The 26,178-nt window shown below is 55.5% G+C and overlaps 13 protein-coding genes across 13 annotated transcripts; 7 read left to right on the top strand and 6 right to left on the bottom strand.

Annotated features, from left to right (window-relative positions):
* Positions 1-257: 257 nt before the first annotated feature.
* KRP23_9200 (Centrosomal protein of 41 kDa B) lies at positions 258-917 on the top strand (the record flags this gene model as incomplete). The annotated part of the gene is made up of 2 exons (XM_067894729.1): positions 258-488; positions 564-917. The coding sequence occupies 2 exons, from the start codon at positions 258-260 to the stop codon at positions 915-917; spliced, it is 585 nt and encodes a 194-aa protein (XP_067742377.1).
* Positions 918-6,362: 5,445 nt separating this feature from the next.
* Positions 6,363-6,801, bottom strand: KRP23_9199 (Pterin-4-alpha-carbinolamine dehydratase; the record flags this gene model as incomplete). The annotated part of the gene is made up of 2 exons (XM_067894727.1): positions 6,363-6,410; positions 6,481-6,801. The coding sequence occupies 2 exons, from the start codon at positions 6,799-6,801 to the stop codon at positions 6,363-6,365; spliced, it is 369 nt and encodes a 122-aa protein (XP_067742376.1).
* Positions 6,802-6,994: 193 nt separating this feature from the next.
* On the bottom strand, positions 6,995-7,456 carry KRP23_9198 (DNA-directed RNA polymerases I and III subunit RPAC2; the record flags this gene model as incomplete). The annotated part of the gene is made up of 3 exons (XM_067894726.1): positions 6,995-7,116; positions 7,179-7,258; positions 7,329-7,456. 3 exons carry the CDS (start codon positions 7,454-7,456, stop codon positions 6,995-6,997), a joined length of 330 nt encoding a protein of 109 aa, XP_067742375.1.
* A 178-nt stretch (positions 7,457-7,634) lies between these two features.
* KRP23_9197 (PX domain-containing protein kinase-like protein) lies at positions 7,635-10,088 on the top strand (the record flags this gene model as incomplete). The annotated part of the gene is made up of 3 exons (XM_067894725.1): positions 7,635-8,161; positions 8,222-8,888; positions 9,855-10,088. The coding sequence occupies 3 exons, from the start codon at positions 7,635-7,637 to the stop codon at positions 10,086-10,088; spliced, it is 1,428 nt and encodes a 475-aa protein (XP_067742374.1).
* A 670-nt stretch (positions 10,089-10,758) lies between these two features.
* Positions 10,759-13,208, top strand: KRP23_9196 (Diacylglycerol lipase-alpha; the record flags this gene model as incomplete). The annotated part of the gene is made up of 2 exons (XM_067894724.1): positions 10,759-11,109; positions 11,181-13,208. The coding sequence occupies 2 exons, from the start codon at positions 10,759-10,761 to the stop codon at positions 13,206-13,208; spliced, it is 2,379 nt and encodes a 792-aa protein (XP_067742373.1).
* A 150-nt stretch (positions 13,209-13,358) lies between these two features.
* Positions 13,359-15,098, top strand: KRP23_9195 (Acetylornithine deacetylase; the record flags this gene model as incomplete). The annotated part of the gene is made up of 5 exons (XM_067894723.1): positions 13,359-14,206; positions 14,278-14,338; positions 14,412-14,596; positions 14,656-14,718; positions 14,801-15,098. The coding sequence occupies 5 exons, from the start codon at positions 13,359-13,361 to the stop codon at positions 15,096-15,098; spliced, it is 1,455 nt and encodes a 484-aa protein (XP_067742372.1).
* Positions 15,099-15,147: 49 nt separating this feature from the next.
* Positions 15,148-16,931, top strand: KRP23_9194 (Acetylornithine deacetylase; the record flags this gene model as incomplete). Its single annotated transcript, XM_067894722.1, has 7 exons — positions 15,148-15,222; positions 15,336-15,666; positions 15,733-16,159; positions 16,238-16,298; positions 16,371-16,555; positions 16,626-16,688; positions 16,760-16,931. 7 exons carry the CDS (start codon positions 15,148-15,150, stop codon positions 16,929-16,931), a joined length of 1,314 nt encoding a protein of 437 aa, XP_067742371.1.
* A 263-nt stretch (positions 16,932-17,194) lies between these two features.
* Positions 17,195-21,357, bottom strand: KRP23_9193 (Mitogen-activated protein kinase 4; the record flags this gene model as incomplete). The annotated part of the gene is made up of 2 exons (XM_067894721.1): positions 17,195-21,043; positions 21,121-21,357. 2 exons carry the CDS (start codon positions 21,355-21,357, stop codon positions 17,195-17,197), a joined length of 4,086 nt encoding a protein of 1,361 aa, XP_067742370.1.
* A 605-nt stretch (positions 21,358-21,962) lies between these two features.
* On the bottom strand, positions 21,963-22,484 carry KRP23_9192 (Calcium-binding protein CML19; the record flags this gene model as incomplete). The annotated part of the gene is made up of 5 exons (XM_067894720.1): positions 21,963-22,014; positions 22,082-22,167; positions 22,230-22,259; positions 22,340-22,405; positions 22,482-22,484. The coding sequence occupies 5 exons, from the start codon at positions 22,482-22,484 to the stop codon at positions 21,963-21,965; spliced, it is 237 nt and encodes a 78-aa protein (XP_067742369.1).
* A 149-nt stretch (positions 22,485-22,633) lies between these two features.
* On the top strand, positions 22,634-23,407 carry KRP23_9191 (uncharacterized protein; the record flags this gene model as incomplete). Its single annotated transcript, XM_067894719.1, has 1 exon — positions 22,634-23,407. One exon carries the CDS (start codon positions 22,634-22,636, stop codon positions 23,405-23,407), a length of 774 nt encoding a protein of 257 aa, XP_067742368.1.
* A 76-nt stretch (positions 23,408-23,483) lies between these two features.
* On the bottom strand, positions 23,484-24,188 carry KRP23_9190 (tRNA 2'-phosphotransferase 1; the record flags this gene model as incomplete). The annotated part of the gene is made up of 1 exon (XM_067894718.1): positions 23,484-24,188. The coding sequence occupies one exon, from the start codon at positions 24,186-24,188 to the stop codon at positions 23,484-23,486; it is 705 nt and encodes a 234-aa protein (XP_067742367.1).
* A 131-nt stretch (positions 24,189-24,319) lies between these two features.
* KRP23_9189 (uncharacterized protein) lies at positions 24,320-24,759 on the top strand (the record flags this gene model as incomplete). The annotated part of the gene is made up of 4 exons (XM_067894716.1): positions 24,320-24,322; positions 24,392-24,479; positions 24,540-24,596; positions 24,674-24,759. 4 exons carry the CDS (start codon positions 24,320-24,322, stop codon positions 24,757-24,759), a joined length of 234 nt encoding a protein of 77 aa, XP_067742366.1.
* A 54-nt stretch (positions 24,760-24,813) lies between these two features.
* Positions 24,814-26,177, bottom strand: KRP23_9188 (putative serine/threonine-protein kinase/receptor R818; the record flags this gene model as incomplete). The annotated part of the gene is made up of 8 exons (XM_067894715.1): positions 24,814-24,972; positions 25,035-25,148; positions 25,220-25,331; positions 25,399-25,470; positions 25,537-25,595; positions 25,652-25,805; positions 25,884-25,945; positions 26,031-26,177. 8 exons carry the CDS (start codon positions 26,175-26,177, stop codon positions 24,814-24,816), a joined length of 879 nt encoding a protein of 292 aa, XP_067742365.1.
* Position 26,178: the final 1 nt, after the last annotated feature.

Here is a 26,178-nt window from a genome sequence, read left to right as displayed (position 1 = left end):
GAAATTAGCTTATATCGGTAAATGAAGAAATTCCCTTTGAAAAAATAGTGATGCAAGTGCCACACGTTAGGTATATCCGTGTCACTACTTGAGCGATCCTCCATCACTTTGAAATTAGAGCCGAGCGTGCTGGCTATGAGCGGCAATATGCAGCTCAAAAGGCGTTCTAGAACGGGACTTCTTGTCGCATTACGTGTCGCTGCCTGGCCGAGCTCTTCAGTGAGTATGAAGACACGGGGAGTGCTAGTCAACCTGAAATGGTTGCGAGGATGGTGAAAGGCGCCAACGGGGAATTCTCCATGGAGCGGGTGCCTGTCGGAGATGACAACCAAGATAGCTGCGGTCCTCGTATCGTGAGCTACGACGCCGAGGAGAAGGAGGACTACGACCCGCCCTACCTCCTGCTGGACACGCGAAGCAAGGAAGAGTTTGCAGCGAACCGCATTCACCGCGCCAAGAACTACCCAGCCACCTTTTTGAATCGCGATGTGCTTCTGCCGGAGATGCACTAGTTCAAGAACCAGGAGACCAAACTGATTGTTATCTACGACCTGGACGACAAGGTCGTAGCGCAGACGGCACACACGTTGGTGCAGCGCGGCTTCGACAACATTTACGTGCTCACGGGGGGTATTATTGACTACGCGGACGAGTTTCCAGACCATATTGAAGGCACCCCATTCCCACCAAAGCCAGTGGATCCGGCCAAGAAATCTACGAAGCGCGACGTTTTCAAGGGCCCATCGGCACTCTCGTCGACTGCCAGCTCTCGAAGCGTCCGCAGTGTCGCCACGCGCCGGAAAGGCACTCCGTCGGATGTTAGCTCCGTCATGAGCAATCTTACAGTCGCTGAGTCCGTCATCTCCAAGGCTACCGCTCGCAAGGACCGCGGCGTTGGTACTGCAAACTACAGATAGACACGAAGTCATAGCAAGCGACCAGGATCATTAACAAACTGCATCAACATCCTAACGCATTACTCAAACGAAGCTCCAACACTCGATGTTCGTATCCCTCACGGTTGAAACGATAGAGCCTGGCGGAGAATGAGGATATTTGAGGCCTTTTTCGTTTGTACATGTAGTAGTTGCCAGTGCTAAAGACGGCTGTTTCAAGTCGGCTAAAAGACCATGTCGCGCCTTGCGCCGAAGGCCGCCACGGAGGTCGTGACTCTCTCCTATTGGGCGTTCGTCGTTTGGTGGTTCATTATCCTCAATGTGCACGCGGTTACCGGCGTCTACAATGCGCTATACGCCTACTGCTACTGGGCTCTGAAGGACACGTACCTCAACAACTACCTCGATTCATTCCAGATCGGGATGCCTCCACCGTATCACCACACGATCGCTGTCGTTCACGTTGCCATGTCTGCACTACACGCGCTGTGTATCGTGCTCATGGTAGGAGGTTCGATTTGGCAGCGCTCGTTGGCTTTTACCCCATGGGCATCATGCAGTTCGAGCGGCAACAGTGCAGGAAAAAAGACCGACCGAACAAATGCCATTGTGATGCAAACCTTCTCGAAGATTTACGTCGCGATATCGGATCGCCGGGGTTTGTGCGGTGTGAATGGAGACCATTTCCACGCGATTCTTGTGTGTCGAGAAATGTTAGAGACGGCTTTGCAGACCGTGCAAGCGTACCGAATGAGTACTCTACTACCGCGAACGCTTCTCAACCGATTTTACGTGCTGCTTCTTGCAGTCAATTGCTGGTCTTCCGTTGTTATTTACTCGACGGTCTTGAAGGGAGACGAAGCTCGCAGGAGGTTTGTGTGCATCGTGCTGGATTGCGTCCTCGATCTCGTCGCTTGTATGGGCGTGGAGCTCATTATCTTGCTGAGCTACGTAAACGACTACACCCCAGAGATCCGAGGGTTTTGGGACTTCCTGTGGCACAATGACGAGTGGGCAGCACGGACCCTCAACGAGTTCCGGATGGTAGTCGTAGTCTCGTGGTCGGACCTGGCAAGCCGAGCCATCTTCTCGCTTGGGTTGGTTATGACGACAACCAACATGAAGGAGCTGCTTCAGCGACTGCCGAAACGTGCAAATCGAGTCACCCAGTCTACGTATTCTGATGGACAAAGGGCTACCATAACGCAGGCCTCGCAGGACAAACTCAATACCGTTGTGCCAGGGGAAACAGAGCCCTCCGTGGATGATAAAGTACCTGACTCTCGACTTTTGAAGCATCATGGCACAAATGCTCGCGGTCGTGCTAGGCGTGTGATGCTGCGTGCAGTTCATTTGCTGTTTGGAGTCTGGGGCGTTGCGGTTATTGGGCTTCATACCCATGCATCCTTGCAGCCAACGTTGCCCCAGTGTCTGATGCAAGTGAGGCCTTGGGCAGTTTCTCGCCCGTCCTGTTACCTAGCCGGACTTGATTGCCACACGTTGGGTATATCCGGCAAAGTGGATGAAGTAGAGGAAAAGTGGAGCGAGTTTGACAGCTCTACAGTCGTTCAACTGGTGATTCGCCACTGCACGGAGCTGGAAGTGCCCGACATTTTCAGCGAATTCGACGGACTCCATGGTATCAAAGTGTACAACTCCACTATCGTCGATTGGGGAGAATCGGCTGCAATCACGAACGCGAACCATCCTCAGTTAGTGTCGCTATATATCGCTCGTGTCAACATGACGGACGGTTTACTTCCTGTCGCATTCCAGTCGATCGATTTCCCGCAAAAGCTGCACGACATTGAGATCTGTGTCACAAACTTGCGCGAGTTACCGAACGACCTGGACACCAAGTGGAACGCGGGCGCAACTGTCCAAGTTGAATTTAGCCAGCTAACCTCCGTCCCGCCGGCCCTGTTGAGATTAGAGCCGAGCGTGCTAGCTGTGACCGGCAACCCCATCACTGAGCTTCCGTCAGAAATTTTCGAGATCACTAGCTTGATAACGCTGGGAATTGGCGAGATAAATCTCAACGAGCTACCGCGAAGCGTGACGATTGTGTCGCCCGTACTGTCGCTGATCTTCATTCAAGCTACCAACGTATCGTTCTTCTGGTCCTGGGCTGATCAGCTTGTAGCGCAATCGACTATGTGGATAGCTACAGCATCTCCGTACTGCACTGATCTCGAGAAAATTGAGAATGGTACAGCTACTGCTTTTAGTGTGCCCCCAACGTCAGAGTACTCGTCGATCCTGATGGACCCATCCCAGGAAAGCAGGCAAATAATCTTGAGCGACATTTATTGCAACGAGTTCGGCGGACTGTTGTACCCACTTGCCGTCGAAGACTTCTACTTGGCTATCAGCACGCCACCAGAACTGGTTCGGCCGTAATGAAACTTATCAAACTGCAGGGCCAGCCCATGTCTTGTCTTACCACCCACCTTTGCAAAGTCATCCACGTTTGTATCGTGCTGATGCGTGGTGATTCATGTTGGCAACGCTGGCAGATTCGAGACATCGGAATATCCGCAATTCCTGAAGATCTCGGCCCCTAAATGTTTTTTTTGTTATTACATCTCCATCACAGCGGTCTCTGGACATTTTCGAGGGCGAGGCTATGGCTGTACACGTTCTCGTCGGAAACAAACGTTCGTGGGCTTGCTCGAAATGTCATTCGAGTATCAAAGACTTTGTCGCGGATCAACGTGGCTGAGACCGACGTTTGGTAAATGAGCTGAGAGTGTAGACTGCTGTAGTGTGGGAAGCTGGGCCTTCGACAATGACTTGGAGAAGATTAAGAACGATACTATTACTGCTTTTAGCGTTCCGCTGCCACCTGAATATTCGCAGACACTCGTGAATCCGGCTCAAGAGAATTCTAAACAAATTGGGAAGAAGGCGGGTCCTCGTTTCCGCTCGTTTACGATGATAGCATCAACGACAGCACTACCCCACCTCCACTATGAATACAGACAAGCAACTACAACAAGAATTCAGATGTCCTCCTTATATATTCACTATCGCTACTTCAGCAATGTTTCCTTAGATTGGCACATAACGTCAAAACTGCAGCTTTTCCACTTGGCATGACGGAGACGAAGTACTATATTTGAAGTCAATGGGTGTTTGAGCGCACAAACGAGAAAACGCTTAGCCCTTCGATATCAACCGAGAACAGAATGCCACGACTCGTACAAAGGTCCTTGACAGAGGTCGTAAAGCTCTCGTACTGGACTTTCGTCCTTTGGTGGCTCATTATCCTCGCTGTGCACACGGTCACAAGTGCCTACGCCGCGCTTTATGCGTACTGCTACTGGGAGCTGCAGGACACTTACCTCAACAGGTATCTCGATGCGTTCCAGATCGGAATGCCACCGTCGTATCACCACAGAGTCGCCATGGTCCACGCCGCCATGTCTGCACTCCATGCAGTGTGCATCTTGCTCATGCTCGGAGGTTCGATGTGGCAGCGCTCGCTAGTTTTTACTCCGTGGGCATCTTGCAGCGACAAAGCGACGAAGCGAAGGCAGACCGAACAAGTTCGGCCATGATGCCCAGCTTCTCGAAAATCTACGACGCGATATCGGACCGGCATGGGCTTTGCGGTGTGAATGGAAATCACTTTCACGCGCTGCTGATTTGTCGTGAACTTGTGGAAACCGCGTTGCAGACTGTGCAAGCGCACCGAATGAGCATTCTGCTACCAAGGACGCTGCTCAACCGGTTCTACATCGTATTGCTGGTGACGAACTGCTTCTCGTCCGCTGTTGTCTACTCTGTTTTCTTCAAAGGGGACGAGGCTCGCAGGCGGTTCGTGTGCATCGTACTGGACTGTATTCTCGATCTCATGGCCTGCGTGGGCGTGGAGCTTATCATCTTGTTGAGCTACGCAAGCGACTTCAATACGCAGTTTCGTGGATTTGAAGACTTCCTTTGGCGCAATGACGAGTGGGCAGCACGAGCAGTCAACGAGTTCCGGATGGTAGTCGTAGTCTCTTGGTCCGATCTGGCAAGCCGTGCCATCTTCTCCCTTGGGCTGGTTATAACGACCACCAACATGAAGGAGTTGCTTCGGAGACTACCCCGAAAAGGAAATCGCGTTGGTCTGTCTGCTTCTGCTGGATCAACTCAGGGAATCTTGGGGGAAACATTAGGAGCCATCGTGCCGGCCCAGTCGAAGCTCTCTACATCAGCCGCGCCCTCCAGTTCTCAACACTCAAAGCAGAACCTTCAGGTCAAGAACAGTGGCAACTATCGTAGCGTAGATCTGCGTGTTGGTGGTGCACGATTGCTGCTACGTGCAGCTCATTTGCTGTTCGGGGCTTGGGGTGTTGTGGTGCTTGGATTTCACATCCATGCGTCGGTGCAACCAACGCTGCCGCAGTGTTTGATGCAAGTTCGACCGTGGGCCGTTTCTCGTCCGTCGTGCTATTTGGTTGGTCTCGATTGCCACACGTTAAGTATATCCGGTAGATCACAGGAGGTAAACGCGAAGTGGGGGGAGTTTGACAGCTCCACGGTTGTTCAACTCTTGATTCGTCACTGTCCAGTCCTGGAAATGCCAGACTCTATCAGCGAGTTCCACGGAGTTCGCGGCATCAAAGTGTACAACTCCACTATCGTCGACTGGGGCTCTTCTGCTGCACTCACCAACGCGAATCACCCTCAGATCGTCTCGCTTTATATCGTTCGTGCCAGCATGACGAGCGGTTTACTACCTGCTGGATTCCAGTCGATCGATTTCCCGCAGAATCTGTACGACATTGAGTTTTGCGTCACAAACCTACGCGCGCTACCCGACGATTTGGATTCCAAGTGGCACTTCAACGCGGACATCCAGATCGAGTACAGCCAGCTAACGATGGTCCCTCCGGTGCTGTTGCGGTTAGAGCCCAAATACTTGGCTCTTACGGGAAATGCAATCGCAGAAGTTCCTCCGGAGATTTTTGAGATCCCAAGCTTGGTAAGTCTCGGACTTGGCGACACAAAACTCCACGAGCTCCCACGTAATGTGACGAACTTATCTCCAGCATTCGAGATCATTTTCATCGGCGGAACCAACATCTCGTTCTTCTGGCCGTGGGCAGACGCCAGTTTAGAGAGAGTCACCGTCTGGGTGGCCACAGCTTCTCCGTATTGCGTCGACCTGCAGAAAATCCTGAACGGCACCGCAAGCAGCTTCTCCGTCTCGTCGCCTGAATACGCGTCCATTCTAATGGATCCGACCGAGTCAAACCTGCAAACCATCCAAAAAAGCGTATTCTGCGAGGGGTTTGAGGGTCCGTACTACTACATCTCTCTCGATGACGACTACATGGCTCTCACCACGCCCCCTCCTCTACAAAAACCATAGCAACACTTCAAACAACTCCCATGCTAACAGCCATCCTGTCATTAGTAGTGCCCCATTTTTTTTTTGCCAATCTCGTCATTCTCGTAGCTTGAAACTTAACCCACTCACACGGCCTGGGCGTAGCTGTTCATGGCAATTGCCATGTCAATATCCTGTGCAAAATATCACGTTAGTGTTTCAAAAACGTCACAAAGTGAGATATCCCACTTGCTGTCAACTTACGTTCTTGGAGAGGCCGCCGCAGTCGTGGGTGCTCAGCGTCACGTCCACGCGGTTGTACACGTTGAACCACTCTGGGTGGTGGCCCATCTGCTCTGCCAGCAGTGCCGATCGCCCCATGAAGCCCCAAGCCTCGTTGAAGTCGCGGAACTCGAAGCTGCGGCGGATGGCATCGCGCTCAGGCACGCGCTGCCAGGCACCGGTGATCTGCTGGAAGGCGACGGCGCGCTCTGTCTCAGTCAGCAGCGTCGGCGTCACGCGGGTGGACAGGCCGCGCGCCACGAGGACGAGGGGAGAGGCCGAGAGCTTGCGCAGCGACAGCATCACTTGATACCTTTGGTGTTAAACAGCTTATGGCAATTTTTCAATTGAAGCACCGGAAAAGCGAATTTCGGCAAAATGAAAGACGACCGGTTGAAGAGGACGCTGGACGAGATGAGACGCCGCTAAGTTTGTGCGTGATGAGTGGAAAGATGGAGGGTTCGTTTAATGTTTTACAGAGAGAAGACCTGCATGTCTAGCTCGTGCGGTTCTTGCGCTTGAAGGCCTTGAGCTCCTTGCGGTAGGCGTCCGTGATCTGCGTTGAGACCTTGCGTAGGTCCGTGAGCCCCGAGCGCAGCGCCTCGTCAGCAGGGGCGCCTGCAACACCGTGAAGTCAGTACATTACTCCAATCGTGTCAAAAGAGAGATACATAGTATACCTTGGCGGGTCTGCAAACGCACGTGCATCTTGGGCTCCGAAGGGTGCGGGATCGTGTAGCCACAGAAGTCCACGTCGGGGCTGCAATTGCACAGCAATCAACCGTCAGTTCCCACTGTTGTGTCATTTGGCAGCGTATTTTAGAACGTACTTGCGCATCAGGACGTAGCGCAGCGCATTGCCGAGTGTGTGGTCCTCCTCGAAGAACTCGTACGTCTTGGAGTAGTCGCTCGTGGTCGAGAACACGTCCAGCTTCTTGGCGGCGGTGGTCGCAGCCATGCTTGTCGTTTAAAATTGTCTGTTTATCGACTGGCCACGAAATGCTCAAGAGCGGGCCGACCCTTATTTTCGGGTTTCGAATCCCTAATTTAGGTTCACTTACATTTTGGATCAAAAAGAACTCATCGCAAGCGTAGCAACCCTTTGGGGAGCGTGGAGACGTCTTGGGGCTCGGACGATGCCGTCCGTGGACCTTCGCGGCAGCGTAGCATCTGTGCAAGACGCCAAGTTGCCCGCCGTAGGTCTTTTGAGCTCGAACGCCGCGCTGAACGCTGAGATATCCGCCGACAACCAGGACATCTCCATCGCCGAGGACTATATTTCGGGCGCCTCGCGTGGGGGCTACGCAGGCAGCATCATCAGCAGCGACGGCAGCAGCGATAGTGAAGCAGAAGGAGATGGGCTGGACGTGACGCAGTTCTCGGCCGCAGAGCTGCAGGAGCAGCTGGGGCAGCAGTTCGTAGAGGGAATTAATCCATACGTGGAGCAGCATATTGGGGACGAAGGAGACTTTTATATGGATGATTCTGCATCTTCCAGTGGTGATGAAGAAGGTGGGGGGCAGGAGAAGGAGCCTACGGAGTGGGAGAACCCGTCGTATCTCGTGAAGGACCTGGACACGGGGGAAAGTTACAGGGTCGAGGAGATCGACCAGCAGTTCACGCTCGTTACGCTGGACTCTGTGGCGGCTCAACATGAACACAAGTAGGTAGATTTGGTGAAGAGAACTCTTCTATTGTTTTGACGGTGATGTGGCTTTTGTAGGGAAGAGCAGGGCACAGAGGTGACGGCCGAGTCCACGTCGTCCTACTTGTTGTCGCTGTATACGGCGGACGAAACGGCGGATATTGAGATTGAGGACGACCTGCCTGAAGATGCCGAAATCTTGAGCACGGGCAGCTCCATGCGAGTGCGCAGCTCCAACATGTCGGTGATCTACGCGCCGAGCGATGAGCTGCCGACCGGACCGCCCGTGAAGTGCGATTTTGCTGGCTGCACGGAGATGCACCAGCGCGTGTCCGGGTATTGTGCAGACCATGAGATGATCGCCAGGGAGGAAGAGGACTCGCGCGCACAGGCGCTGTATCTGATCCCCAGTGGTGCGCGGGCCGAGTTCATTAAGATCGGAAGCCACGGGTTTGCGTATGACTCGTCGAACCGACTGTACACCGTGTACGCCATCGAAATGCGCTGTGTGCAGTCCGGCGCGACCTGGGTCATCTACCGCCGGTATCAGCAGTTCAAGGAGCTGAATGACCGCCTGCGTCCGATGGGAGTGCGCGTTCCGCTGCTGCCTCCGAAGAAGCTGCTTGGGTCGTTTGAGCCCGATTTCCTTGCGAAGCGCCAGAGCGAGCTGTCGAATTGGCTGCGTTGCCTGTTAAACTATGACCGCGTGGACCAGTCGGCCAAGAACCCTCATCTGGTGGAGGAAGTGCGCAAGTTTTTGACAAGCAAAGCCGACCAGCCTCCGCTCTTGTTGGACAGGCTACCGCTGAAGCGCTCGAGGTTTTTTGGTGCGTCGCTTGCCGACGACGGGGACGAGGAAGCCGGCAAGTTGTCTTCTGGCAAGCAGAATGTCACGCTCCAGGACTTCAAGATGATCCAGGTCATTGGTCGCGGATCATTTGGCAAGGTCGTGCTCGTTGGGCACAAGACTACCAAGAAGCTTTATGCGATGAAGATTTTATCCAAGGAAAGCATCGTGAAGCGGAAGCAGGTGGAGCATACTCGTACAGAGCGACGTGTGCTGGGATGCACACGGCATCCCTTCATTGTTGGGCTTCACTACGCATTCCAGACAGCGCAGCGGCTGTACTTCGTGCTGGACTATTGCCCCGGTGGTGAGCTGTTTTACCATTTGTCCCGCATGAAGAAGTTACCAGAGCACATGGCGTGCTTCTACGCTGCGGAGATCGCATTAGCGCTGGAGCATTTGCACGGGCTTGGCGTGGTGTATCGGGACCTCAAGCCCGAGAACATCCTGCTCACCAAGGACGGACACATCAAGCTGGCAGACTTTGGTCTCGCGAAGGAAGGTATCCGCGACGGCGTGAATGGAACAAACTCGCTGTGCGGGACGCCCGAGTATCTGCCTCCGGAGATCCTCGACCGTCTTGGCCACGGAACGGCGGTGGACTGGTGGAACCTGGGCATGGTGCTGTACGAAATGCTCACGGGCTTGCCGCCATGGTACACGAACGACCGCAAGAAGCTGTTCGAGCGCCTCCGTTCGGCGCGGCTGCACTTTCCGCCGTACGTTTCACGGCGAGCTGAAGCGCTCATTCGTCAGTTGTTGAATCGAAACCCGGCCGAACGTTTGGGCTCGAAAGGCGCGCACCAAGTCAAGAACCACCTCTTCTTCGAAAGTATCAACTGGGCGAAGCTGGCAAAGAAGCAGATAGCGCCGCCGTTCCGGCCGTGCCACTCGGCGATGAACGAAGGCGAGGCCCCACTGAATTTCGAGGCGGAGTTCACGCGGCTTCCGCTGCCGAGCGCCGAGAACGCGGCCGCGAGTCCGAGCAGCGCGCGCGCATTGGGGGTGCGGTCGCGACGGGACTCGGACACGTTCAAGGACTTTACGTACGAGAGTCCCGGGTATCTCGAGTCGGTGGCGAAGAAGGAGGAGGTCTGAAAGGCGTAACTGGAAAAGTCTAGCAAAGAGAAGTATATAAGCGAAATTGAAGAAAGCTGCACGTATTATCGGGCCATTGTCGAGACGAATGGCGAAAGTCTGACAAACAGGCACCGCACTGACAAGTCTCCACGACGCCGCGACCATGACGCTATCATGCCACGGTGGAGACTAACGACTGCAACGACTGCAACGACGCTGAGTCGACGATGTCGAGAACCAAAATCCAGGCCGGCACTTGAAACTTACGAGCAGACGGCGCCAGCAGAGCAATGGTGGACAGAGCCGCAGGTCAGTGTTGAAGGCTCTTTCTGGTGCTTTGCACGCCCTATCTTGAGCTATTACATAACCGTCTGCACAAAAATTAAAAGTTATTATAGTCCCGAGATCGACAAACGCTGACCTAGGCAACAATGCAGCATTGGCAATGGCAGATTCATGTTGGTCAGTGCTCCTGGAAGTCTGCCGGGAGGGCCAGGTCCCCAGCGACACTTTCGCCACATTGCACCTGCGACAGCTTCGTGTAAACAGGGACTATTGTCCGGACAGAGCAAGATCCCCGCTTACATTTTACCACTCACATGATCACAGCCGTCCGACATAAAGTGTCCCAGGCCCTGCGCGACGTAATCCGTCTGGCTCATTTCACAATTGGAGGCCAAGTGCGCACATGCCGGCGGATACGATGACGGGCGACACGCTCACGGCGATGGAGACCATCGAGGGCAGGCCCAAACGCAAGTGCCAGCTGGAGCCGCCCAGCCTCAAGCGCATCGTGCTCAACCCGCGCGCGTACCTCACGCCCTTCGTGCTCTTCATCGTGTTCCACCACCTGCCCATGTTCCTGGCCTTCGGACTCGTGGACAAGCCGCACGAGGGCTACGAGAACTGCCATCGCCTCAAGGAGCTCTTCCGCTGGCTGCACGTGTCCTTTTTGCTGCACCTGGTGCTGGCCGCCATGATGTTCGTGAGCGCCGTCTTCACACTCGTCACGCGCGTGTACCACGAGCGCCGGCCCGAGGTGAGCTGCTTGTTGCCCTTAAAAGGAGGCGCTACAACTTTGTTTTGATGACGTGTTGTGTGTGCTCCTAGGGCTGGCTGATCCTCGCTATTTTCCTGGGTTATTGGGGCAATCTGGCCTGGACCATCTACGGAGAAGCATCTTTTCGTACAGACACGAGCGTCTGTGGGGACGTCAATTGGCAACAGGTGCAGGACCGCGCCGACTCGATCGGTTACTTCCAGCACTTTGACTTCGTGTTTACGCTCTCTATCATTGGAGCGGGAGCCTGCACGTCCTACATGTGCGGGGTGCACAGTGGAGACGATGCGGTCGAGGCCGAGAAGCGCTGGCAGAAGCGCTGCATGTGCTGTTTCCATGCCTTTACGTGCCACAAGACGGTGGAGTACGAGGGAGATGACGACGTGTTTGAGACGCTGGGACGGGTGCTCGGCAAATTCTTCGTCGTGAGGTACAAGACGAACCGGTACGAAGGGTTGAGCTTCACGGACCTGAAGTTCAGTCTGGACCTGGTGTCGAAAGTGCAGAAGAAAGAGCGTGAGCACGAAACCGAGCAGAAAGCGGAACTGGCCGCGCAGGGCATTCCGACTGTGCAGCACTTTGCTCCTGACGAGGAGGAGAAGCGACTCAGCGACTTGTCGTTTTACTGCAGGATGGCGATTGGGATCTATGGCTGGCCCATTTACGTGTGGTACTCGCCGTGCTACTGGTTCCGGATCTTCGGGTGCTTCAAGAAACCCCTAGAGGAACAGGTCTTCGAGCACGACAACTTTTTGAGCGGCAACCGCGCCAGCTTCGTCAATTACACGGGTGTCAATGAATCGGACCTCGTGTACCTCAACTGCTTCAACTTCGTGTTCCAGGCGCCGTACTGCATCGTCAAGGACAGAAAACGCAAAGAGCTCATCATTAGCGTACGCGGCAGTATGTCCTTCTACGACTTCGTGACGGACGGCTTGGCTCAGATCGTGCGCATGGAACCCAATGAGCTGCCAGACGACATTCCGTACTCGTTTGACACGCGCACGCACTACGGCATGCTGCGTACGGCACGCCAGATCTTCAAGGACCTCCAGGAGGGCACTCGTAAGGCCGTGTTTTGGGACTTTGCGATGTCGAACTGCTCTGTTGGCGGACTCACGGATGACGAGGAGACGGACTGGAAGGTTGTGGTGTGCGGCCACTCAATGGGTGCTGGTGTAGGCTGCATCCTCGCGATCTTGCTGCGCAAAATCTTCCCGAACACGAAGGCGTTCCTGTACGCGCCGCCACCGCTGTTCGATCCCGAGACGGCAGCGTGGACCAAGACGTTCGCGACGACTGCAGTGTACGGAGATGACATCGTGCCTCGACTGTCTATTTCTAACATGGCTCAGCTACGCGACGAGATGGCCATTCACTATGATGCTGTGGCCAACGAGCCGCTGTTCAAGGTCAAATTCGGCGTTCACGGCAAGCTGAAAGACTTGAAGGAAGAGCGTCAGCAGCCGGTGGCAGCGGCAGGTCCGGAGCCGAGTGGCCGTGGGGCCATCGGATTACCCACGGTGCTGGAGTCAATGAACACCGGGACGACCGCGGTGGACACCAGCTCGGGCTCTTTCATCAACTCCAACTCGTTCATTAACGGGTCGCTCACGCCGACGGACTTTGGGTCCTCGGGTTGCAACGTCATCAATCGTCCTACCCGCGACCTGAGCGACGCGACCATGATCACGCTCCCCCAGGAAGACTCTACCCAGGAAGTGGACGTCCCAGGCGAGATCGTGCACATTCAGACGGTGAAGATGGCGCGTCGTTGCGGCTGCACGGTGTTCCTGGGCGAGCAGAAGCTGCAGTACACGCTGCGCGACGCGAGCTACTTTCGTCGCATCTGGGTCACGCCGCGTGCGCTACAGGACCACATGGTGCACCACTACGACCGCAAGATCCGCTTCCTCGTGAACGACTGCATGGACTTCGAGACGCCGGTCGCAGCCCACCGCGCCAGCGCCAGTGCCAGCGCCCGAACGTCCTGGGTCGACGACTCTGAACCGAATGACAAGCTCAAGACGCCCGGCACGCCCCAAAGCAACTACAAAGACATCGAAGCCGTCGTCTGAAGATCCTCCCACAGAACTCTGTGTAAAGTAAAGTATTTTATTTAACCAAGTCAAACAAACACTTCAACGTCTCTTTTTCCACCAATCATCGATTGCGTATCCAAAAGATTGCTATCATGGTAATATGTCACTCGCACTTTTGTCGAAGCCATGACGGCGGTGCTGCAGGACATGACGTTAGACGAGGCCGCGTACGTGGAGCTGCTGCGCCGGATGATCGACGTGTCCGAGAAGGTGCAGAACGCGCCGAGTCTGGGGCTTGTGCCGCAGGAGAACCTCGTGTCGGACCTCGTGCTGGCCGAGCTGCAGCCTTACACGCAAGAGAACGGTGGGTTCCTCACCGTGGAGCGCGTGGAGTTCGTTGATGGACGTGGCAATGTCATCATCATGTACCAGCACCCAGACTTTGCCCAGAGCGACAAGACGCTGGCCTACGTGGGCTCCCACATGGACGTGGTGCCTGCCAACGCCGAAGGTTGGGACAGAGACCCATTCACGCTCACGGTGGAGGGCGACAAGCTCTACGGCCGCGGTACGACCGACTGTCTCGGCCACGTGGCGCTCATGACGCAACTGTTCAAGGAGCTGGCCAAGAGCAAGCCTCGACTCGAGACCAAGGTGGTCTGTGTGCTCATCGCCAGTGAGGAGAACAGCGAGATCCCGGGGGTGGGCGTCGAGGCGTTGATGGAATCTGGCAAGATCGACTTTATTAAGAAGGGACCGGTCATCTGGGTGGACGGCTCCGACAGCCAACCGTGCATTGGCACGGCTGGGGTCATCACGTGGACGCTCAAGGCCACGGGCAAGTTGTTCCACAGCGGCCTGCCCAACTTAGGCATCAACGGCATTGAGCTGGGCATGGATGCAATGACCAAGATTCAGCAACGGTTCTATCAAGACTTTAGCCCCGTGGACAAGGAGAAGGAGTACAACTACTCGTGTCCGTCTACGATGAAGCCCATGCACGTTGAATCGTCGGTCAACGGACTCAACCAAATGTACGGGTTGTTGCGGACGTGATGTATCCGGATACCTTCGGAGCTTGCTGACGAGTGTGTGTCGGCTGCAGTCCGCCATGGGTAAAGATCACGGGTGAAGTGCGTCTCTCGCCCTTCTACGAGATGAAGGACGTACGCAGCAGCTTTGCTTCTGGTCGTACTGAGCCTGTAGAGCTAACGGTTTTGCTGTTGTTATTGTGTTCAGATGTTCGCCAGGATGCACTCGTATGTTGACGACCTGAACGCCAATATCACATCCCTGGAAGGTAAGCGCGGCCCTGTGTCCAAGTACACCCTCCCCGAGGAGCAGTGGGACGGCAAGCTGGAGCTCACGTTTAGGGAGCACTACTTGGAGGGCATCGCCTGTTCGCTGGACTCCGTTGGCTACAAGTAAGTCTGACGTGCATGCGGTAAACGGATGAGCACTAACGTGGTCATTTTTGTTGTAGGTCGTTGCACGCCGCTATCGCTGATGTTCTCGGCGAGACCAAGCCGTTCTCCATCAGTGGAAGGTACGGCCTGACTTCCTCTCAACCCTGGAGATCGCAATAAATGTTTAACAGCATACCCTCTATCCTCTGTATCAACAAACAGCCTGCCGCTTGTGCGCGACCTGCAGCGCGCCGGCCTGGACCTGACGATCACGGGCTTCGGCAAGAGCTCGGTCTACCACGGCGACAACGAGTACTGCGAGCTGAGCGACATGAAAGACGCCATCAAGATCCTCGCGCGCACCATCGCCAACGTCGAGGCCGCCACGACGGCCTCAGCCAACAGCAATCAAGCTATTCGCTGTCCACGGATCTATAACACGTTGCCATCCTTCATCAATTGCTGTGCCATTCGTCTACAGATCGTGTCAATCGTGATGAGTGTACACGTTAGGGTTTAGGGTTTAAGCCAGCCCTTCAAACCACTTCATTATCAAAGATTCGTCCAGGATGTCATCGCTGCAGGACTTGGCGCTCAACGAGAGCGACTACGTGGAGCTGCTGCGCCAGCTCATCAGCGTCTCCGTGCGTGGCCCTGTCTTCCTCTCCCCCGTGTCCAACTGGCACCTGCTTAATCGCTCCAGGTCTCTCGCAATCCAGCGTCCTAATTTCTTTCTTCTTGCTGACCTAAATCCTAGGAAAAAGTGCAAAATGCGCCAGGACTGGGCCTGATCCCGCAGGAAAACCTGGTCTCGGACTTCGTCCTGCAGGAGCTCCAGCCCTTCACGGGCGCCGAGCTCAGTGTGGAGCGCGTGGAGTTCGTGGCAGGACGGGGCAACGTCATCCTGAAGTATGCGCCCCCCTCGGCCGCGGCGGACAGGACGCTGGCCCTGGTGGGCTCCCACATGGACGTGGTGCCGGCCAACCCTGAAGGCTGGGAGAGAGACCCCTTCACGCTCACGGTGGAGGGCGACAAGCTCTTCGGACGCGGCACCACGGACTGTCTCGGTCACGTGGCGCTCCTGACCTGTAGGTCCTAAAATTGAGGTGATTATCATATTTTTTAGGATTTAAGGACGCTGACTGCTACTATAGTGCTGTTCCGTGAGTTGGCCAAGCACAAGGTGCAGACCAAGACGCAGGTGGTGTGCGTGCTCATTGCCAGCGAGGAGAACAGCGAGATCGAGGGAGTCGGCGTGGAGACGTTGATGGAGTCGGGCAAGATCGACTTTATCAAGAACGGGCCTGTGTTCTGGGTGGACTGCTCCGACAGCCAGCCCTGCATTGGCACGGCGGGTGCTATCACGTGGACGCTGAAGGCCACGGGCAAACTGTTCCACAGCGGCCTGCCCAACTTGGGCATCAATGGACTGGAGCTGGCCATGGACGGAATGACCAAGATCCAGGAGTACTTCTACAAGGAGTTCGGCCCCCTAGACAAGGAGAAGGAGTACAACTACTCGTGCCCGTCCACGATGAAGCCTACGCGTATTGAGTCGTCGGTCAACGGACTCAACCAAATGTACGTGGTGGGGTTATTGTGACCTGCGTGGCCGTTGGTGTACAGCTGGCTAATGGGTGTTGCATTTGCCAACTGCAGTCCGCCATGGGCTAAGGTCGCTGGTGACGTGCGTCTCTCTCCGTTCTACGACATGAAGGAGGTCTGTGACGATGTCTACGCAGCAATAGTCGAGGTGCTGCTCATCTAACTTTTTGATCTTTTTTACGTGTAGATGATCTCCAAGATGACGGCGTTTGTGGACGGACTCAACGCGAACATTACTTCGCTCGAGGGGAACCGTGGTCCGGTGTCCAAGTACACCCTGCCGGCCGAAAACCGCAATGGCAAGCTGGAGCTCGTATTCGACAAGAACTACTACGAAGGCATCGCTTGCTCGCTGGACTCGATTGGATACAAGTACGTTATTGACATGTTGTACTTTCGCATGGGAAACGGGATATCTTATGAGTGCATTGTTCTTCTACAGGGCTCTGTATTCCGCGATCAGCGACGTCTCCGGAGAAGCGAAGCCATTCTCCATCAGTGGAAGGTGAGAATTTGCAGCAGTGGAAGGCAACGTTGGTGGAAATGACTGACGCGATTCTGCCCTCTGTTTACTAGTCTGCCCCTGGTTCGCGACATGCAACGCGGTGGCTTCGACCTGACGCTTGTGGGCTTTGGCAAGAGCTCTGTGTACCACGGCGACAACGAATACTGCCAGCTGAGCGACATGAAGGATGCTTTCAAGATCCTCGCGCGCACGATTGCCAACGTGGACGGTGCTCAGAAGTAGGTGAGCGTCAACCTTGGCGAAGACTAACAATGTGCAGCGCCCTGCATGGATTAGTTACCTTCATTATGAGTACTATGCGCTTTCCAGCATTGAGGACAACAAGTTGCAACCTGAATCCACTAATATTAACTTGTTCATATGAAATGTGAAAATGAAGGCAATCTAAGCGCGTGTGAGACGAGAAATGATGTAGCGTTGTTGTAGTAGGTGCTTGGGCGATGAACGGTTTACGAGAAGAGCAGGAGCAGCGAGCCATTGTGAACTCAGTCGTCGGTGCTGGGGACTCTCTTACGCTGCCAAGACATCTGCGAGAATTGTGGACTGTGGGGTACCGTCGATTTCTTTCGGTGTAGTGCCTCGGCAGCCGCACGCTTACTGACAACGGCCTCACGGCCGAGGTTAAGCATGGCAGCAGTGACTGAGGACGGGAGCTTGGCATACGAGCGATTTGTGACGAGGTTCACGTAGAATAGGCGGCCAGTCTTGGGGTCTGTGCGGCGTGCCCACTCCTTGGGCAGCGTGCTGCTGGCAGTGCTGGAGCCTGTTCGTCGGCTCGAAAGTGAAGTGCCACCACTTCCCCGGCTCATGTAGGATTCAGGCGTTAGTGCACTGGACGGCGATGAAGACGTCGAAGAAGTGCCTGGGACGACCTGAACATTCTGATGACGTCCGTATGCAGCTCGTGATGATGATGCTGTTGTGGAGCTCGAGGTGCCTGCGAAGATGTTGTCAAGCGGCTGGTGCTTGATCGGGAGCTTCCAAGATGCGACCTTGTTCAGCGTGTCGTAGAAGTACTCGCGTCCGCTCTTTGAGTGCGTCCGGCGTATCCATCCTTCAGGCAGTGATTCCTTCCGTGCAGATGACGTTGGTCGCACAGTGCCAGCGGCGCTGGATTGCCTCCGAAGTGACGAAGCCGTGGCAGCGATAACGGTGGAGCTTACGCGCTCAGGGTCCCGTAGCGCATCGCTCTTGACAGACTCGCGATCAATCGATTCACCTCCGCGTGCGCTGAGCTGGTTGTTGTTGCTGCTAGCAGACACCCGAGAGGTTCCAGTACGTGTGGCGATTGGTGCAGTCTTCACAATGCCGCTCCGGCGCTCGCTAGCGGCATTGATCGATGAAGTCGAGGCGCTGTGACCACTGGACCGATGCAGTCGCGAAGAAGCAGTAGAAGCCATCGCACTGGTGCGTGGGTGGCCCCACTTGCCTCCATGCTCGATCGAGTCCGACCCGTTGTTGTTCTGGTGCTGGCGGTTGTTGCTGCTGGTACTCGCGATGGATGAGACCTCGTCTTCATCACGAGAATCTCGCTGCGAGCGGTACGAGAGGCCCCCAGTATTGATGCGAGCTGTAGTGACCCCTGTCGAGGTTATTGAGCTCCGTCGTGTTGTTCCAGCACTCTTCGGTCGCGCCAAGGAGCTCGAAGTGGTGGTTGTTCTGGTGGATGCAGAAGACGTCCGGCGTGTTGTTACACCTGCAGAGGACGAAGCATTCGCTATCGCTGTCACTGGTGGCCCGGACGCTGATGATCGCTCCGCAGCCATCACCACCCTCTGCAGTTTTTCGTCGTCGTCATTGTTCTGCTTGAACGATTCTACAGCCGCTGGCTGTTTCTTCAGAGGAACCACCTCGGCCTCCTCGTCGTCTTGCTGCCGCTGCTGCGTACGGTGCTTCACGACGTCCGATCCGGAATCCGAGTCTGACGGCTCGCACTCATCGGTCTCAGGCTCAGCGTGCATCTCAGCCTTTGATGCCACAACCTTCAGGTCATCTTCTGGTACAGTCACCACGGGCACCGGCGCTTCAGGCGGCTTATTCTGCTCAACCTCATCCTCGTGATCCTCGTCCACGGCACCAGCGTCTTGCTTAGTCGCGGGCACAATAGCTTCCTTCAGCGGAACGGGGTCATCGTGGTCGTCAACCTCCTGGGCTGAGGGTGCTGCAGCTGGTTCAGGCTCAGCAAGGGGAGGTGCAAGGCCGTCCTTCTGCAGCAGCTTGACCTCGCTCTGGATGAGCGTCTTCAAGTGTGCAAGCGAGAACTCCTGATAGTCAAACTCGAAGTCGAAAGCTTTATCGACACGGAAGACTGGCGGCTCGCCAAGCTGCGCGCGGATACTCTTGAAGTACGGGTGTGCTAAAGCCTGCTTTGCCGAGATTCGACGAGCAGGATTCACGCAGAGCAGACGTCGAAGCAGACTTACAGCCTCCGGTGATGCACGGCGGAACAACTTGCTGAGCGCTGAGGGCGAGCAAGGTGGCAAACTGTCGAGGAAAGCCAACGCGTCTCCTTCGACATCATAGCCTCGCTTGTCACGAGGCGGCACGGGCAGCACACTGAAGACGCGCGAGAGCTGGTCCAAGAAATCTGCTCCCGGGAACATTGGTCGCCGGTTAAGCAGCTCGCCGAAGATGCATCCGACCGACCACATGTCCACTGCCTCGTTGTAGGTGCCCGTAGGTGCCAGCATGATCTCGGGCGGACGGTACCAACGCGTCACAACGTACTCAGTCATCAGCGCCTGCGTCTTATCTAGTGCTCGTCGCGGCTGTTGACCTTCTTGGCTCCCGCCCGGCGAGGAGGAAGAGTTCGCGTTATCGGCGCGATCACTGTGTGGGATGTAGCGAGACAGGCCGAAGTCCGTGATCTTGACGTCGCAGTTCTTGCTCACGAGGATGTTGCCTGGCTTCAGGTCACGGTGCAGGACGCCGTTTTCGTGCAGAGTCTGAGCGCCGCACAGCAGCTGGTACATGATGGCCGCGACGTGCGCTTCCTCGAGCTTGGTCTTGCTCTGAATGAGGCGGTGGAGATCAGTATCCACGAGATCCATCATGAGGTACAGCTCGTCCTTCTCGATGCACGTGCTCAGGTTCTGCAACGAAGCGATGTTGGGGTGCTTGCCGAAGTAGCGCATGAGCCGAATCTCGCGCAGGGTGTGCTTGGCGTCCCATTCATCGCCAGCCATGGGCGTGATCTTCTTGATCGCGACGTTCTTCTTCGTGTCGGCGTCTGTCGCGGCGCACACGATGCCGTACGAGCCTTCACCGAGCACTTGCAGCGGCTTGTATTTCGATGGCACGTTGAAGTTGCAGCCCTTGAGAGTGAAGCCCGAGCCGACGGGGCAGTCATTCTCGAGTACAGCCGGGGTATCGTTGTTGCTTGAGCTTGCTGCTGCCGCTTTCGAGACTGCAGCTCTCTCCGTCTTGGCTGCCTGAGGCTCGTTTTCGTGAGGCTGTGGCTCGCGCTTGGTACCCCGGTCAGCAAATGCGAGCACCTCATCGCATATGTACTGCCGCAGCGTGGCAAGTGGAAGAGACTGTGCCTCGAAGGCGAACTCAAGCGAGTGCGGGAGGTGCAGCTGCGTGATCTCGCCCCACTCGTCCTGGACACCCTCGAAGAACGGGTGTGCAAGCGCATCGTCGGCAGAAATTCTCTCTTTGGGGTTGAAACAGAGCAGTCGTCGCAGCAGATCCAGCGAGTGAGAGCTTGCAGTATCGCCTAGCTTGGTTTCGAGAGCGCCAGGAGCGGGAGGAGGAAGAGAGGACAGGAATTTGAGCGCGTCCTTCTCGATGACGTAGCCTCGGTCTTCCGGCGCAGGAACTGGCAGCACGTGGAACACACGAGTGAGTTGATCCATGAAGTCCGTGCCTGGGAAGAGCGGTTTGCGGGAGACCAATTCGCCCAGAATGCACCCAACGGACCACATGTCCACCGCGCCATCGTAGCTACCGTTGGGGGCGAGCATGAGCTCAGGAGGTCGGTACCAACGGGTGACCACGTACTCGGTCATCATGGGGGACACGTCGTTTGACACTTGTTCAAGTCCCAACTGGGCCTTCTTGGGCATCATGCGGGCAAGGCCGAAGTCCGTGATCTTGAGCTCGCAGTCCTTGTTGAGCAGAAGGTTTCCTGGTTTCAAGTCGCGGTGTAGCACGCCATTGTCGTGCATCGCCTTGACGCCCGAGAGCACCTGGTACATGATGACTCGGATGTGGCCTTCGGTCAGAGGACAGGAGCTCTGAATGAGGCGGTGCAGGTCCGTGTCGGCCAGCTCCATCATCATGTACAGCTCGTCCTTCTCCTTGCACATGCTCAAGTCCTTCAGCGAAATGACCTGTGTAGGAGGAACAAGACACAAGGTTAAATGCCTCAAAGACGACCAACAGAGAAGGATGGCATCGAGGCGCTCACGTTTTCGTGGGCTCCGAGACAGCGCATGAGCCGGATCTCGCGCAGAGTGTGCGTTGCGTCCCATTCGTCACCGGCCATGGGCGTGATCTTCTTGATGGCTAGCTTTTCATCGGTCTCGGTGTTGCGTACGGAGCACACGACTCCGTAGGAGCCCTGGCCGATGGCGTCGATGGGCTGGTACTTGGGGTCTACGTTGAAGCTGCAGCCGTTGATGGTGAAGCCGTGGTCGTTGATCATCGGCGCACTGCGGTCATCTCTTCCCATTTGTACTGTCCACTGTTGCTGAAAGCTAAGGAGGTACTGAACTAGACTCGGTCGTGATCACTGGAAGCTGAGCTAGAAGCAGCCACCGCATGCGGGGAAGAAGGAGAACCTTGCTTTGCCAGATCACCCGACTCAAGGTGGTGGCGGCGTGGGACGGAGCAGGTCTTCAACGAGCAGCAAAGCGAGGTTTCACTGCGATTGCCACCCCAATTTTAGTGCTCTTTGTCCGCTGGCATGTTCACCAGCGCTGCATGCGATACTTCGGGGCTAATTGGCGGTGAAGATAGCTCCGTGAGCCCCAGCAAAGACGCGTTAGGATCACCCTCCACGCGACGCGTCGGATGGTTTTGAAACGAAAGCTCCGACCGAAATAACAAGGAAACGAACCGGCGACCTGCTTGAAGAAGAGCCCAGAGCGCAGTGAAAAACTTTGCTTTCCACGGAGCTGGGCTTGTATTGATGAATGGCATGCTGCTGGAGCATCCCAAGCTCGAAAGGAGCGTTGGGCCTTAAAAATAGTGGGGTCGACGCCATTCAACGTCACGGATATGCTGTTCCTCTCGCCTTCAAGCTCCTTCTTAGAACGGGAGCTTCCACCACGTGATAAACTCCGTCCAGCTGATGGCGCCACTGCAAAGAAGTGCACGCCATGCGATGGAGTTGGTGAGTCTGATCGGAGGCCCCATTGGCATCGTACCTCTCGTCCGTGTCGAACTCCTTGGCGAGGTACTTGAGCTCGATTTCGGACAGCGGTTCGCCTAGATCCTCTGCGATATCGCGGAGCTGCGGTCCACGCAAGCATCAGCGATTTCCCACCCACCAGTTGCAGAGATTCCACTCAGTACCTCATCGACGTCGATGTCACCGGACCCATTCTAGCCTCGACAAAGCACAGTACGAGGTCCATTGAGCTTAGAGCTTCATTATCCAGCGCGATGCTATCCATCCTGCCAACCTGGTCGTAGTCGTCGAAGATCTTCTTGAGTTCCCGCTCGTGCTCTTCCGAAAGCGCCGTCGTCGACTACACCCCGACAAGCACCAAGACGTCAACCAGTCACCTACAGCAAGGCAAAGCATGCTCGTAGCAGACTCCGTACCATGTTAGCCACAGAACTGGGGAGAAAACTCGAGCGCTAACGTCAGCCGCACGTTTCTGAAAGTCTCCGTTGCGACTCTTCAAGGTCACGAGCGATCTTTGGATTCGGGCCACTTCGCCTTCTGCGTGTCAAACGGATCAAGACCCCGATCGATGCTCGCCTTGCTATCAAAGCTCGTCGTCGTGCTGCTAGCCGCTTCGCCGGCAATCGCAGAGCGCAGCACTTTGTGCGACGATGGCGGACCTCTCACCTGCGTACTGTCGACCACCCTGAGTGGATTCACATGCGGCGACGTCGGTGGACTCGTCGCTCTGCAGGGTGGATGCATCCTCTGCGTGAACCCCACGACGTGTCTGGGTCTTGGGCCGGCCATCCAGATGAATGCAGCACAGGACAACACGCGCCCGCTGCCGAAAGCCAATGGCAACGACATCTCCGTGTTGCTACAGGACCAAGCGGACTACAGTCCCGAGGAATCTGCTGCCACCGTCAATGCGAAGCTCGCGGGGGCTGCCACACAGGTCAGAGACAGCGGTGACGGTGCGGAGAGCCCCCGAGAAGTCTCCAATTGGTTGTTCTCCATCCCTGTGTGTCTAGCGATCGTGTCGCTCGGACTCGCCATTCGAGCTCGAGTACCCAGTCGTCGTGGCTTCAAGAGGCTGCAGGACAGAAATCGCAGCCCGCTCTTCCAAGAAGACATCAACCCCTTCTGCTCCAACGAGATGGACGAGGACATGGCGATCGAGACCGCTGGCCATTTCCATGGCGACCCCAGCAACAGCGAAAGCGAAGAGGCGCAGTTCCTCCCGTCTGCTGAGCTGGAGGACGACGAGTTCACTCAAGCCGAGTCCGAGGCGATCAAGCAAGCTGTCCTGCTACACATCAGAGAGTTCGACGCCGAAGAGGACGAAGAAGTCGAGATCTAACTACACTCGCGTTGGTCGATCGTGTTTCCGTGCATAAACTTAAGAAGAGGAGAACTACCTGACGTCTCCCACTGAATCACTCCGCCTCCTCTCTCTCGTACACCACGGTGCCATCTCTCTTCACTGCTCTCACAAAGTACTTGCGTTCAATAACCCCCGTGTCCCCCATGCCGGGACTCAGCACCACGTTGTTGCTCGACCTGTAGAACTTGATCCCGTCCCCCACCGCCATGGCGAAGTCCACGTACAGCAGCAAGTCGCAGTTGGACCTCATGCCGCTCACCACCTCGTCGTCCATCGCCTCCCTCTCTGCAAAGTGGATGTGGTTCCTCTGCATCTTGGACAGTCCCGAGCTCCAAATGCTCGCCCAGAACTTGGCGTACGTCCCGTGGACGCACGTCTCCACGGCGTTCGGGTCTTCCAGCGGCGTCAGGAGCTCGGCGTCCTGCACCAAGTGCAGCGTGTGGCCTTGATTGGCACGAATGAATTTCTCCGTCCCCGACGCGTTGGTCGTCATGGAGAACCGCTTCTTGGCGTTGGTACGCACCACCTCGTCCACTTGGTCCTCGCTGAACGACTGGAACAGCGGCAGCGCCAGCAGTTGACGCAGAGACACAAACCCGGACGGTCTCATGTCCAGTTCCAGCTCTTCCGCGCCGTGACGTAGTGCGTAGGCCAACGTTTTGGACAACCGAACCTCAGGAGGGTCCTTTCTCCGACCGGAAGGGCGACTTCGGCCTCCTCGGCGCGGCTTCCGCTGCTGGTCTGCTCGCGACGCCATCAAAGTGGAAATGGGCTCAGCGGTGCACTATCTGAGACTTTGGGTAGCATGTGAGTGTTGGTCGTTGTGAATTTGGGTACGAAAGGAGGGAAGGAGCCCAATGACTATTCAAGGACACCCAATTGACGAAAATGGTGCGGTGCAGGTCTTGGTCGGTTGTGTGGCTCGGTGGCTGACTTGGAGAGTGGCTGCGATGGATACAGGACAGTAAACTGCCGAGCTTGTTCCCACGCAAGCATTTCCTCGACATTGTGGACGACGCCTGGATCACGGACGCGCTCTCGGACGACGGTTTGTGGAGTGTCTGAATTGACAAAAGAAGCATTTGTTTTACCAGAATTGTTGCGACAGAAATCGAGGTGCCGCCACTGCTAGATGCCGACCCAAACGGCAGTGAAAGCCCCACAGGTTGGTACTTATTGCTGGGTCATTGGTAATATGTGAGGTTGAAGGGTACTGAAAACGTTGTGTGGAACTCGGCCCAGGTGAGCCGCCGATGTGGGCTGCCGATGAAAAAGTGGATCGCTGGAACGACCTGGGAATGGACCAGTGGGTCAAGGACACGGCCTAGTTGAAGCAAGTGGGGTGCATTTACGCTGGTAGGTGATCAGCTGCTGCAGTATTTCTACTTGGTGTTGAGCAAGCAGTCGAGTGCGTCACCCTCGAAGACGCTCTGAGAGGCCTCGAACGATCTGGCGAAGGAAACGTTATGCAGTGTTTCGTACACTTCCTCAAATGTTGGACGGCAGCTCGGTTCGCCATCCCAGCACTGCTTCATTAGTTCCTGGTTCATGGTTTTCGTTAGATAAGTTCATAAAAATGTTGACAAAGTAGTGTTCGTAGCACCTGGCACTCGCGCGGGCAGTCAACTGTAGGGACTCGGAAGCGCTCGCCGGCTAGGACTCGCCTTCGGATGTCTGAGACATCGTAGCCTCGAAACGGAACATCTCTGCTGAAAATCTGGTGAGCGCGCGAGGTATTCACAGTTAGCAAAGCAACACATCAGAGCAGTTTGAGGTAAACTTGCTCACCTCCCACAAAAGAATGCCGAACATGAACACGTCCACAGATTTGGAGAACGGCTGGCCGCTCAGAAGCTCGGGTGGCATGTAGCTGGGTGTTCCAGCCGTCGTAAATTTGGTGCTGCATTCAAGATCATTTTCCGAGTTAATCTAACGGTATTCACTCAAGTGTTGACGGGGTGGCTTACCGCACAAGACCAAAGTCGCAGAGCTTAGCGACGCCTTTGGCATCAAGCAGTACGTTTGCGCTCTTCAAGTCGCTGCAAAACATTTGTCTTCAGTGAATCGGCATTCTGATGGAGCAAGATGGAGCAATGCTAGCGTACCGATGGATAACAGCAGGCCTTCTAGAGTGAAGGAATCGCATGCCATTTGCAACTTCTGCCTGCGCACGCGGTGAGATCAGCTCCAGATCACCACATTCTTTCCGAACTCACTTACTGCGATGCGTGTCAATTGTTGGGGGCTTAAATACGTGTTGGTATCGTGGAGTAAGTGACTCAGCGAGTGGTCGCAGAGCTCCATCACCATGCACAAATTCGGGGGCTCCAAGCACGCTCCGATCAAAGTGACCACATTGGGGTGCTTCAGCTTGCTACGTAAGTGTTTGGCCAGCAGAGTAAAATATCAGCAACGCTGTACACGGCAGTAATATATTCACCAGAGTTCAAACCTCATCACGAGCAACTCGTCCATAAACTCCTGCTTTAGTGCTTCATCCACGCGCGGATCAAACTTCACAACGGAAACAGCGCCAGCGTGCAACAATAAGTTTAATTAGTGACAACTGAGCTGCATCCATGATACAGCAGCCACGTACGAGAGTTTTCAGCGCGACGGACTGCTTCCGGTAGATGCCCCGATGCACCAGCGCAACACCACCTCCGCCAATCGTCTCGCAGACGGTCAAATCGCTCAACTGGATGTTCTCCCAGCAAGGAGCATTGGTGTTATCCTCGCTGTCCATG

This window comes from Phytophthora ramorum, assembly GCF_020800215.1.
Source record: "Phytophthora ramorum isolate Pr-102 chromosome Unknown Phyram_PR-102_s0008, whole genome shotgun sequence".
Classification (NCBI taxonomy): domain Eukaryota; phylum Oomycota; class Peronosporomycetes; order Peronosporales; family Peronosporaceae; genus Phytophthora; species Phytophthora ramorum.
Note: the sequence above shows the minus strand (reverse complement) of the source record. Positions and strands in the feature narration are given on the sequence as shown.